This window comes from Urocitellus parryii, chromosome 5 (genome assembly GCF_045843805.1).
Source record: "Urocitellus parryii isolate mUroPar1 chromosome 5, mUroPar1.hap1, whole genome shotgun sequence".
Classification (NCBI taxonomy): Eukaryota; Metazoa; Chordata; class Mammalia; order Rodentia; family Sciuridae; genus Urocitellus; species Urocitellus parryii.
In genome coordinates this window covers 140,787,298-140,801,404 of record NC_135535.1, presented here as the reverse complement: position 1 = coordinate 140,801,404, position 14,107 = coordinate 140,787,298, and the positions used below count along the sequence as shown (strand labels likewise).

Genomic DNA, 14,107 nt, shown 5'->3' with positions numbered 1-14,107 from the left:
CACTTAATTTTCATCTAAAATGGAAATGTATATAATCATTTTAATTTTTTTCTGATACATGGAAATAAATAACAAGTTTTAAGAAAAAACAGCCAATAGTAAATGACATTCTTCATTTCTGCATGTGATTGGGTGGTTGAGAGAAAATGGAAACAGTTTTAGAAGAAATTTTTACAGAAAATATTGTGTAATTACTATATATCAATGCAAACAAAAGAAAAGATACATAAATAAGCCACCTGGCCATTAAAAATTCAATGTCCTGGAGGTTGTAAAAAATTACAGATGATAGTATTAAGGCATTTGGTAAAGAAATGGACAGTAAGCTTCAGGAACACAGAGATAATACTTTTTCCTTACTCTGAGGCTTCTTAGATAACACTTGGGCTAAAGAATACACATCTTATGAAGTGATACAAGAACTTTATGGTAGAACAAAGCAAACACAAGACAGCCTGGTTAGTTTGGCAAAATGTACTTAGATTTAGAGATTACAGCATGTTTGCCCATAAGAAAAAGATGAGACTCAAGTTGAAGAAATAGAAGTAAAAAAAAGTGTGAAGACAAATTAAAATTTCAACCTCTGAGTTTCCACCATCATACAAAATGGAAAACACACATTAAACTAACAGTGCAGAATGATCAAATGCCAAGAAACAGAAAATACAAAAATCACAGAAAAAAGTCTTCATTTCTTCTACCAGCATTGTTAAAAATAATTGAGAGAAAAAGGAACTACTGCAGAACAATGTAAAGATATTTAATTAACATTTTTTTGCTTGTTTGTGGCGTGAATATGAACCAGATTGCCCTTTCTCTGAAACATCAAAGTAATAATCTCAGAATGTTTGTCATTGTATGACACAAGAACAGGTAAGGACTTTTACTACAATATTTCATGGCTTTTTTGTAATGCTTACTTTTTAATTATTGGAGGTTAACCTACATTCTATTATTATGAGATATACAGGTTATCTTGTAACAATTTAAAAGTGCTTGTTTATTATGACATCCTCAGTTTATATGTGTTAAATATCACCCACTTTTGAGAAGACAGTTTATTTCCATTTTCTTACTGTGTCTTTTACTTATTTTTCATATTTTCATTCTTGCTCCAACTTCCCACTTTCCAAACCAAACTAAACTACTTACAGATTCTTTTCTCTAATGGTACTTCCCATTATGTAATAGATGGATAAGCAGTGGCTTTTTAGAGCTAATATTTAGTTGTCTATTTTTGTTTGGATATGAGATGTCCCCCACAAGCTCCTGGGTTAATGCAAGAATGTTCAGAGGTGAAGTGATTACACTTCCGCCTTATGAGAGTTGTTACCTCGTCAGTGGATTAATCCATTTGATGGGTTAGTAAATTGACTAGACTTACTGGGTAATAACTGGAGGTGGGTGGGACAAGAATGGAGGAATGCCTTGGAAATTATAATTCTTTAGTCTCTGGATCCTCTCACTCTCTGCTTCCTTCCTCTCATGAGATGAAGTTTTCTTTTACCATGCCCTTCCGCCATGAAGTTCGGCATCACCTTAGGCTCCAGCAATAAAGTTGGCTGTTCATGGACTAAACATCTAAAATCATGACCCAATATAAACTTTTTCTTCTCTAAAGTAGTTTGTGTCAGGTATTTTGATCACAGTGACAAAAACCTTATACATTGTCCAACATATATAAATAGCAGTAAAAGGTTGTTTGTGATAAGTACAAAAAGGATCAGAGGTTGAATAAAAAGAAAAGACTTCCCAGATTCGCCGAACTGGAGCCAGTTTTGAAAGATTCAGTCTAGGTTACAAAGAAGCCTATTAAGGGAAGATGGGAAAGGACATGGTGAATATCAAGGGAAGTGAGTATGGTAGCTTATACTGTTGTTTCTGACTTGTTAGGATAAAGTGCAATTTATTACATAATAAATACTAAGTAATTTTTTGGATACTGGTAAAATCTGCAAATTTGAATAAAGCGAAAATAAATCATTCGTTAAACATTTATTAAACAAAAATTCATTGAACATCTCTGAAGATTTGGTATTAGAAAGTCAATGTTAAAAAGTGCAGTTTTCTTGTCCTCAAGTTGCTTGAAGTATAGTGTAGGAGACAAGCAGATAACCAGGCAATTACACCATGTCATAGAGTCAAATAAATACAGGATGACAGTGAACCTGGGTGGAAGGATAGTATCTCAGAGAGGTGGAACCAGGAACATAATCCAGAGAAATATCTAAGCGCTTAGAGACAGTTTAATTGCAGTTTCTCCATGGTAGAATAGAAAGAATTTAAGAACACTAAAAAGACATAGCTTTGGAGAAAAATATGGGCAGCTGACAAAACTTTTATGTGTGGAAATACTATTTACTGATTTCTGTAGGCAGAATTTATTTTTTCAGATTTGGAAAGACAGCTTGCAGTAGTGACAACAAGCAAGGGAATGTTTGCTGTTAAATAACACTAATGCTTTATTCAGTTATTATTGTAATGATTTTAAGAACCTCACAATTTATGACAATACCATAAATACTCACCCACTGACAGGTACATTTGTTTCCCAAACCTTGATGAAATTACTTTAAAATGCAACTTAAAGTTATCTCTTTTCTTCTACTTTCAAATGGAATGCATTTTTCAGGTCTTGTTTTTTCTCAGAGCAGATAGCAAATATTCCTCAGTATGGCGATATCTATAAAATCATCAAATAAACTTTTTTGTTGAAATGTCTCTATCATGTATCTGATCTAATAATACATGAATTTTTAATATTTATCTTTCTTGTAATAACTAAAGTCATTTTCTGTTTTTATTCTTTATAATTAAATCATGAGTTTTCTTATGTTTTTGTTTTTTACACTAAAAATACTGTGTAGACACAGAACTTTCACATATGAGTTTTTTAAATTGACATACACCAATATTCTCAGAAAATCTTGACAATAATAATATCAATAGAATTAAAGAAATTTTCTATACAAGATTAAAAATGACTCAGAGGAAACAAAAATGTCTAAATAAACTAATAAAAACAGGCTAATTTGTTCCACCAAAAATATTCTTTCAGAAATGAATTTATAGAATAGAATTTATCTTTTTAAAATACATTCCAAGTAGATATTGAAAACCACAATAACATAAAGATGGGTAGTTTTTTTTTTTTTCTTTTTTTTGTTGTTGTTTGTTTGTTTGCTGTACTGGGGATTGAATCCAAGGATGTTGGGCTACATTCCAAGTCTTTTTTTATTTTTTGTTTTGAGACAGCTCTCACTCATTTGCTGAGTGTCTTACTAAGTTGCTGAGGCTGGCCTTGAACTTGTAATTCTCCTGAATCAGCCTTTCAAATCATTGGGATTACATGCATGAACCACCATGCCTGGCAAACATGGATACCATTTTTTATGGGTAGCTTAATATGACACAAGTATGTTGTTAATATGTAGTCCTCTTAGAAGATACATAAGTACTCATTACCACCATATTTTTTTCAGATGAAGGATGAAAGTTTACAGAGATTGACTCTCTCAAGGCCATTGAGTCAGTATGGGAAGGACATGTGCTTCAAAATCAGAACTTAAACCCTTAAGAAATCACTATTTTGTACATCTATATTCTGGTGTCCTAGGGAATAACTATTGGAGCACTCAAATGTTTGAGGAAACCTATTTACTCCCTTATGTTTTGGTGATTTGAACTCAAGTAAACTTGTTACCTTTTGGTCTATAAGTCTACTTGCCATTCTTCAATATTAAATATGAAACATTTGTGTGGACAGAGGAAAACCTTACCCTCATTTTGTGTCATTTAGTTGCTACTCTCCTTTTATACCATGCTTGAATAAATTCACTTCTTTAAAGAACTAGAGTCAACAACTATTTCATATTTTTTGATGTTGGCAGATAATAAATTTAAGAAATATGTTTCCCTTAATAATGTCAAAAATCACTACCAAACTTCACCTGACCTTTCCACTCAATGTCTTTTATGGTTCCCACTTGGAGGTAAGAAGGGAATGGGAGTTCATGGCCTCTTAATTTACTTACTGTCAAGGAGAAGCACAAAGAAGAGGAAGCTCCTGCTCAAACTCACCTTGGATTCATTAAGAGGTGCAGAAGAGTTCACAACTTTTTAATAGTTTAATATTTTCCTTTTGTCTACATAAGTCTTTTAGTTAAATTGTGTTAAAATAAAGAGAAATATTTTTCTTTAATAATCTGAATAATGCAAAAATATTTATATGTTTTAGTTGTAAAAGGACACAATACCTTTATTTTATGTATTTATTTTTATCTGGTGCTGAGGAACAAACCCAGTGCCTCACATATGCTAGGCAAGTGCTCTACCACTGAGTTACAACTGCAGCCCCAGTACAAATGTATTTTAAAGTGAAACTAAACATTGACAAACAGAACACATTATCTACCCAGGTACCTCTTAATAGAAGAGGAACAAGCATCTGGCTCTCCTTTGGGGTTTTATCCCAATTCATCTCACTAATATAGACATGCTACTAGATTTCTACAGGATTTGGAATCCACAGTATGGGAATTCCAGAGTTGAGGTTCCATTTCCTCCTCCTCCTCCTCCTCCTCCTCCTCCTCCTTCTTCTTGGAACAATTGTATAGTAGATCACTATAAAGTAATAATGAGCAAGAAAGGGGATGAATTCAATGCTTAATCAATAGCATATCGTGTTCCATTTCAAACAGCAAGAGAACAAATTGGTGCACATAAGTTGTTCAGAAAACCTTTGCTTAATAAATGGTCTCATATAATCACTTCATTTTATTTCATTCTTAAATAATTGGTTGTTTTTGATATATCTAACTTTTTAACCTTACTGTTTAAGATCTGACAATTTTTTTTTCCTGGAAAATATTCAAAGTTTTGTCTAGTGAGGTCTTTATTTTTTAATGTCTGTATTTGTCAACAGACTATCAGCCAATTTACCAGAAATATGCATTTACAAATAAGTAGCCACAAATCAAGCCTCATAGTAAGGTAGGTATTACAAAAATCTGTTAACCGTGGACAGACAATTATAAAGTTGCAGCTATCGTGTTTATTCCTTTGATGTAGTACAAGGGGAGAAGACATGTGTGATTTTTCTTATTAACAATTTTAATTAACTTTTAATTGATTTCTAAGAAGATAAATGGTTTCATTATAGCATCACATGCCGAGCTGCTTGGCTAGATATTAAACATGGATGCAAAGTTCTTGACAGTGCTGCTGATAATAAGGGATTCTGTGTTTGTTATCTCATCTAACATCTATATACTCATATATAATAGCAAGTAAGTGAAAAAAACTTGCTTAGGTAGCCCATGCCACTTTACTTATACTTTTTTTTTACTCTTCAATTAATCAAGAGATTAAAAAAAAACGACAGGGGAATAACTTTGCATTTTGCGAACATTTTAGACCATTTGTCTTCATTAGTTGTATAGTTGAGTAATCTTACAATTTTTACAGTAAATTCCTGCAGAATATATAGTCTTTTGTTCTATAAGAATCATATATACTTCCTTTCATGAAGACCAGATGTCCAGTAAATTCAGTGGTAGTAGATCTGCTCAGTCTTCCTGTGTGTGTGTGTGTGTGTGTACTTGACATATTACTTACACTTGAGCTAATTTAAGAGATTTAAAAAAGATTTTTAAAAGCCTGTTGTGAGGATGACCCATCTAACATTTATTTGCAGTCTTCCTACCAATTATCTGTTTGAATATTTTCTCTCAACAAATCATCTTATCAGAAAGTATAGATTGCTATATATTTGCAACTAGTGTGATTAAAACTAAGGACTTTGAGATGATAACATTACCCTGGATTGTCAAGGTAAGCCTACTGAATCATGTAAGCCCAGTAAGTGCAATAGGGTGACTGAAGAACGAGTCAGAGATGAGATGGAAGAAGAGCAATTCAAAAAATTCCAGAGGAATTGGCCACCACTGCTGCTCTTATAGATGAGGCAGTGTGCCAGGAGTCACAGGATGTGAATGGCAGCTAGAAGGATGGGATTGGTCCTCACATGTCAACCACTAAAACAGTGGGGATTTCAGTCCTACAACCTCAAGCAATTGAGTTCTGTCCACAACTTGAGTAAGAAAATTAGTTTTCCCTTAGAGACTCCATAGAACATAGTCTTTCTTATACTTTGATTTTAACCAGGTGAGACCCATATTTAACTTACCTGCAGACCTTTAAAATAATGAACTTGTTTTGCAGAAGCTGATAAGCTGGTAATTTGTTACAGTACCTGATACAGACTAGAAAACCAATACAGGGAAAAAAAAAAAAGAAAAGAAAACCAATATAGGCAGTCCCTTGATGTATAATGGTTCAATTTGTCTTTTTTTTTTTTTTTCCAATTTGGCCATAGTGCAAAAGCAATTCATATTCTTCGATTAAAAACTGTCCATCAAAATTTTAATTTTGATCTCTTCCAAGGCTACCAATATGTTGTATAATACTCTTTCAAGATGCTGGGCAGCATCAAGAGAGGAACAGCTCTCACTTAGGCATGCTTTCTTGAGTGTAAATAATCAATGCTCTACTGTGTACTGTGTTGCTAAGCTATGAAGTTCAGTAGGTTAGATGTATTAAATGAATTTTTACTTACAACATTTTCAATATACAATAGGTTGATCAGGATGTAATGCTATAGTAAGTCAAGTAAAACGTGTATAGTTATATTTGGGAGTCCTAATGGAGATATCAGCTGGATATTTATAGAGGAACACATACACAACACTCTCCCCTCCAAATATACACCCACTCACACAGTCACACACACATACACACACATCAGCCATAGTAGTTAAATTGAAATATTTTATCAATAAACCTTCAATTATGTGGATGAATAAAAATAACTCGAGCAAGTGTCATTTTAAATTACTGATTGCATAAATGACTGATTTTGTGACCTAAAGTGTCTCAGAGACAGAAAAATTACTGAAAATTGCAAGATTGTTAGAGTAATGAAGTAAAACCTACTTATATTACTAAAGCATTTATTTATCTTCAGTTAATTTGAAAAATAAAATAAAATTCACAGTTTTATTTTGGGAGTGGTACACACTGTTTTTTTGTTTTTTCTGCAAAGATGGTCAACTTGACTAATTTGTCAATAATTTTTGTGACAAAGTTTAGACAAAATGTACAAATTGAAGAAAATGTCAGGCTGGGGATGTGGCTCAAGCAGTAGCGCACTCTCCTGGCATGAGTGCAGCCCGGGTTCGATCCTCAGCACCACATACAAACAAAGACGTTGTGTCTGCCGAAAACTAAAATAAACATTGAAATTCTCTCTCTCTCTCTCTCTCTCTCTCTCTCTCTCTCTCTCTCTCTCTCTTTAAAAAAAAAGAAGAAAATGCATCTATAGACACTCTTCTTTCATAGTATTTCTTTCCTCCTCAGGCAGTACTATGATTCTTCTGCTGTCTTTTTTTCAGGATTAAGCCTCAAGAGAGGGTGACCTCCCAAGGGCACTTTTGTTTTGATGAGTCTAAGGGACAAACACTGTTGAAATGTCTGGTATTGTGACCTGTAGAAGAAGCACAGTTAAAAACATGTTTCACATATTGGACTTATCAATTCAAACCAGACTCAAGATTTGACAAAACTATGCATCCCTCTCCATTGTTTATAAAGCTTAAAGTGGAACTGCATGTGTACTGCTAAAAAATTGGACACTACTATCTTATGTGCATATATGATTTACTCAGCCAATGTAATTCTATATCATGTTCAACCAGAAAAATAAGAAGTTATACTTCATATATATATGTCAAAATACATTCTACTTATTAATTATGTATAACTAATAATAAAAAAATTTAGAAAACATTTTAAAGTGAATTGTACCATATCCCAGGATCTGCGTTCATCACCTGACTATTGTGTCCTTGATGTAGAAAGCACTCAAGCATCTTGTTTTCCCTCCTTTCCTTGCTGATAGCTTTGAGTACAACTGTAACATTTCACCTCTTCCTAGATGTATCAAGTGTTTTTTGAAGAACAATAGCAAAGAATTGTTTAAAACAAAATGTTAAGTATTTGATAGTGCAAAGTCATTGTTTAGAAAACAATTTATTGAATTAGACTAATTTTCATAATATTAATTAGACTAATTTTCATAATATTCCTTTAGAATATTTACCTAAAATTTACTCATTGTTTTGATACAACGTACCTTTCAGGACTTAAATATTTTCACCAGGTTTATCATAGTTCCAACTGTTCTCTATGATTATGGATATTTATATTCTAATATTAAAGTAGCCCCTTGCATTTATACTTTACAATTACTGGATTTTTATTCTCACTTGGGTTTTGAATGCATTTAGTTTCAAATCTCAGTTCCATACATTCATTTAACATAAATTCATTAATTTCACAAGTATTTATTAAGTAGTTTTATATATGAGACATTGTACTAAGAACTGGGTCACTGAAGTATTTATTTCTTGTGTTACCCTAGGCAATACAATTAAATTCCATAAGCCACATTTTTCCATTTACAAAATGGGACAAAAATTTACTCACTAAAAACATCAGGAGAATTAAATGAGGTAAAAACACATAGTGCTAAAACATATTTAAATACGAAAATGAATATAAAAAGAATTTGAATGCAAACACATAGACACTTAAGTTATTACTCAGGAAATTGTTTTAATTAAAAAATATATTTTTGTCTTACTTTGGCATTCAAAATCTATTAAAAATAATACCTGAAACATTCATTATTTTTATAATATGTATTTTCTGTCATAATATCTTATTGTAATGCTAATGATGTTATCAATGTGTAAGTTATGTTCATTTTGAATGAGTATGCTAACTAAATTATGTATATTCCTTTTCATGTTTTGGACTGTGCATTTCATCTTCATTATCTTTTAAATTTTCTCATTTGAGATAAAAAGAATATCTGATTAGGAAAATGTCATAATATGTCAGTAACACACCAGAAGCTACTGTGTGAATTCTTTGTTTTTGATTTCTTTTAGGCAACAGACCCTGATGCTGGAATAAATGGCCAAGTGCACTACAGTTTGGGTAACTTCAATAATCTTTTCCGCATCACATCCAATGGGAGCATTTACACCGCAGTGAAGCTTAACAGAGAAGTCAGGGACTACTATGAACTTGTCGTGGTGGCAACTGATGGAGCAGTACACCCTCGTCATTCGACTCTAACACTGGCCATCAAGGTTTTGGATATTGATGACAATAGTCCAGTGTTCACCAATTCAACATACACTGTTGTTGTGGAAGAGAATCTGCCAGCTGGGACCACCTTTCTTAAAATAGAGGTATATGGAAAAAGCATTAGTTTGATTAATTCTGAATTCTTAGATTTGCAATTAGGATGATGTATCCAAAATCAGCAGCAGCAAAAATACAATTAACCCACTTACATTTTAGTTTCACATAAAAATGAAGGAATTATATTACAAGTATATATCAAATATTGTATTTTGCATTTTCTGTGACAACCTCTCATTGGGAGATCATGCAGAATTAATGGGAAAAAAGGCAAATTTGTAAGAAAAAATATACTTTCTAACAGATTTTTTTTTTAATTTACAAAGTTAAGCTGTATATTTGTGTAACACTGGAAAACATAAAGAAAAAAATATTATTACTTAAATATTCAATATTCAATTGTTGTGTGAATTTTTCACAGTAATCTTTGTCCTAGGACAAATATGCATGTATGCAGGTATGTACATATATGTATACACAGATATACCTGTGTGCTTCTCCTGTATTTTGCAGATATTGTTACATCCATCATACTGTACGTTCTTTTTCACTTTACGTGTTCAACAAGCATCTTCTAAAGCTCTAACTTACTTTTTAAAAATTTCATCTCTATATCCAAATCTCGTTTAAGACCTTCACTGTAACATTCCCAGAAACTGAACATTTTGGTTCAGTAGGTCAGATTGACCCATTAATATGCATTTTTAGCAACCAGTTAATTTATATAGGAGATCTATGTAGTGCATTTTGAAATACTGTAATCATTCATTCCTCCTGCTAAGAATAACTTGAATTTTGATAGAATGCTTTTCAAGAATCTGTATTTCTTCCATAATTCAACTCAACAAAGATTTCACTATTCAATAAACATTAAGGAATCTAATTAAGGCACATACTGACCAGATAGAAAACCATTATCTCTCTATTTTATCCTCCATGCATCTATTCAACCATCCTTTCATTCAACAAGCACATATCTTCAGTGTCTAATTGTATGCCAATTTCTCTTGAAGACATCAAGAATACAAGAATAAGTTAACAAGACAGAGTTGCTGCTTTTCTGATATTTTCAGTCTGGTTTACTAAAAAGACAAGTAGATTGGTAATTAAAATAGTGATTCTTAAGACCAGTGGCTGACAAAATCAGAGGTGGAAATCCGAAACTATGCTTGAGCATCAAAAGAACATTTTCTCATGAAAGTTATTTCTAAATTGTTAACTCAGGAGCAAGTCAGAGTCTCTAAACAAAGAGAGAAAAAAAGATTATTTAAGGTGATGGGAAAAAATCTTCTCAAAATCCTGGAGGACAGGGTGAAGTTTGAGGGGCCAAAGAACTAGAAAATGTGGTGGTCTATCTCATCATGTTAAGGGGATTGGCGCTCCCATAACTTGGATGTTGAATGCCCTCATAAGGCCCATATATCTTGAGTTTGGTCCTTAACTTATAGCACTGTTGGGAAAATGTGGAATCTTTAGGAGGTGAAGCCTAGGGGGAGAAAGTGAGGTTACTGAGGATGTGCCCTTAAAGGGGATATTGAGAAACCATACCCTCTCTGTCTCACTTTGCTTCCTGGCTGCCATGAGGCAAATAGGCCTCTTCTGTCAGGAGTTACCACCATAATGTACTGTGCTGCCATAGGCCCAAAGTAATAGAAATGTGACCCAGGACAGAAACCATATGAGTAAAAATAACTTTTCCCCCTTTATAAATTGATTTTCTCAGGTACTTTGTCACAGTAATCTAACTTTAAATAACAAAGTGGTTAATGCAAACTGAAATGAATATTGAGAATTGTAGGCAGGAATATGACACGGAAATATCTGTGCTTTGACAATAACTTTATAGTTGTGATGCCAGTAATTAGAGGAAAACAAGACTGAAACTTAAAAGAAGGTGCTTTCATTAACGAATGTACATTCAACAAACTCGAACTATCCCAATTTTTGTTCTTGCTGTTTTATTTCCTCTAACTTAGGTGCTTTTCCCAGTCTATTCTACTGAATGAAATAGCTGTCCCACTTCAACAAAAATCCTATCTTTTCATCTAAATTCCAATTCTGTGTGCTTTTCAGATAACATGGTTTTTTTTTCCTTCTATTTGTGTACTTGTATAATTATTTCTTCTTTGAGGCCATAACCTAGAGTGCAGGGTTTTTGGGTTGATTCATCTTGGCTTTTTCCATAGTACATTGTACCTAATAACTATCCACTAGAGACTGGTTAGAGGAAAGAAGTTATAAAGGAATGATCTTCAGGAATGTATTATAAGATTTCAGTGAGAACAAATTTCTCCTTTTATGTCCTTCATTTTCTTACAGTGAGTGTTCTATTATGTTTATGAAAGTTACCCAATAATTACTTTTATTTATAATAGTTTCATGATTATTAAACAAGCAGAAAACAATGATTTATGACATGATTTATTTCTTTACTTTGCTATGATTCATTTAACAAGTGGTCTTCCAAATAAAGTAGATATAGTCTTAAAATCAACAGTAAAATCCCATAGATAGCGCTCTCTCTCTCTCTCTCTCTCTCTCTCTCTCTCTCTCTCTCTCTCTCTTTCCCAACTCTAACTCTTCTTTTCCCTCTCTCTCTTTGTCCCAACTCTACCTCTTCCTTTCCCTGATAAATGATAAATTACTTAACAAATTACCTGCCTTTGCAGACATGTCTTTTGGTCATCATTAAACTCTTGCTGTCCCAGACACTGACACATGACTATCATCAATTCTGCTTGCCTCTATTTTGGCAATACCACTGATTAAACAAAACAAAACATTCTTTTACTTAACTTGTTACAGGCCAAAGATGTTGACCTTGGAGCAAATGTGTCATATCGGATAAGAAGCCCTGAAGTGAAGCACTTTTTTGCACTACATCCATTTACAGGAGAGCTGTCCCTTTTGAGGAGTTTGGATTATGAGGCATTTCGAGACCAGGAAGCAAGTATCACTTTTCTGGTGGAGGCCTTTGATATTTATGGAACAATGCCTCCTGGTATTGCTACTGTCACAGTGATTATAAAGGTAAGGATTGTGGAGACTTCTAGTGGCCTACTTTCTCTCTACATGTAACTACTAATTCTTATATGATACCTATTATATTTTGGTCAGTAAACCATAGTAACCATAATGTTGCCAACCAAGCATATAGGCTATATTTTTTATGTAAAGTATTTATGAAGACTTGATAAATTGCCATGTTTTTTTTAACCTTTGAAAGATAAATTTGAAAGAGGTACTCAATATGCATTAAAAGACTAGTTTCTGAGTCTGTATTAGTAGTATCACTTTAGTCGAATTCTAATCTAACTAGAAAACAGTTCAGTTCAAATTCCACAGCACCATGGATATTAACTTACTTCAGATTTTTTTCATTAAAAAATAAAGTAAAAAGTGAAAAAAATAGAGTCTGGATATTTAAGTGTTCTTAGGTCCCAGAACTAATTACACTATTATTCAGAAATTCAAGAGTCTGGGATAAAGAAAGCTTCAGAGTCAGATGGAATTGAGGTTTTAATTTGTTCTATTTTGGTATCTACAGTTACAGTCCATAAAGTTTTTAAGGTGATCTGTTTAGTAGGGTTTAATTATGATTCATTACTAGGGATTTTGTATTCATTACTTCTTACTAGCTCTAGAAATGTGCAAATACATTTTTTCCTACAATAAGAGAAAGTTAGTTTCTCAGGATGACTACAGTTCTTGAAGGGCAATTCCAGTAGAAGAGCATATGTATCTTGGTTCTAAGGTAAGCAGTCAATGGCAACTTTTCTATAATTCTCATTTTTTAGGGCACTATAAATTTATATATGATGAAAGAAGAAGTCATTGCCTTCTTGGGCTTTTTAGAATTGATTTTTAAAAAAGAAGACATGCAATGAGTTCACTTAAAGAATAAAATATCCATATGAAAGTATAGAAGGTTTTATCAATACTGAATTATAACAAGTGCATCACTCCTGTGGGTTAATGTCCTTGACCATAACATCTGCATGTTTGAACTTCTTTTTCTTTTTCTTTTTTTTAGATGATTTCAGGATTATTCTGAAATAATAGAGTGGGATACAAGGATTAGCTCTTTCCTCTTTTCACTTTACCTAGGTTCATCTGCTGGCATGTGCACTGACAACATTTCTTCCTAGAATTATTGCTGCCACTTCTAAAATAATCTAGAAAGGACACCATAAGCCACCTCCATTCTTACATACCCTTAAGCTGTCTGGAGAGTTTCCTTAGGATCTGGATTTCCTTTTTCTCAGGAGTTCACAGTATTATACTTATTTCTTCCTCTTTGTATCTACTTACACTGTATCTATTTAAGGAGTAGGAAACATCAATTTCAGAGAGTTAAAATTTTACTTAGAACCAAGTTTTCTTTGGAGAAAGGGAATTCAAAATATCAAAATCTTTCCTTGGACTGTCTGCTTTTCTTTTTGCACCTTTTTGCTATATGATGATTTTTCCCCGCTCTAGGAACATTCAAAAGAACCAAGGAACACCAAAAATCATAGGGAACCTAGAGTGGGGAGGGGATCATTTTGTATTTTGAAATGCTATTTTGTCACACTGTTGTGTGATAGAATCTAGAAATCTGCTTACAAAAAAAAAAATCTAGGGAAATGATGCTAACCATGGTGATGAATTCATCACGATAGGCAAACAGATGGGAAAACAAAACAAAACAAACAAACAAACAAAAAAACTAAGAGTGATGTAAACAGATCAGTGATACCAAAACAACTTCTGAATCGGGTGAAAAAAACAAAGGCTCTCTCACTCTAAATCATCCTTGTCTACCAAAATGGTTTGGTAGAATTGGACAATTAAAAAA

General features: G+C 33.0%; 1 protein-coding gene across 1 annotated transcript in view; it reads left to right on the top strand.

Annotated features, from left to right (window-relative positions):
* Window positions 1-14,107, top strand: part of LOC144255071 (protocadherin-15-like) — a 452,955-nt gene that overhangs the window by 285,304 nt on the left and 153,544 nt on the right. The window contains 2 exon segments of the mRNA XM_077799103.1: window positions 9,012-9,317; window positions 12,076-12,300. Of these exon segments, the coding sequence (XP_077655229.1) occupies window positions 9,012-9,317; window positions 12,076-12,300 (531 nt within the window).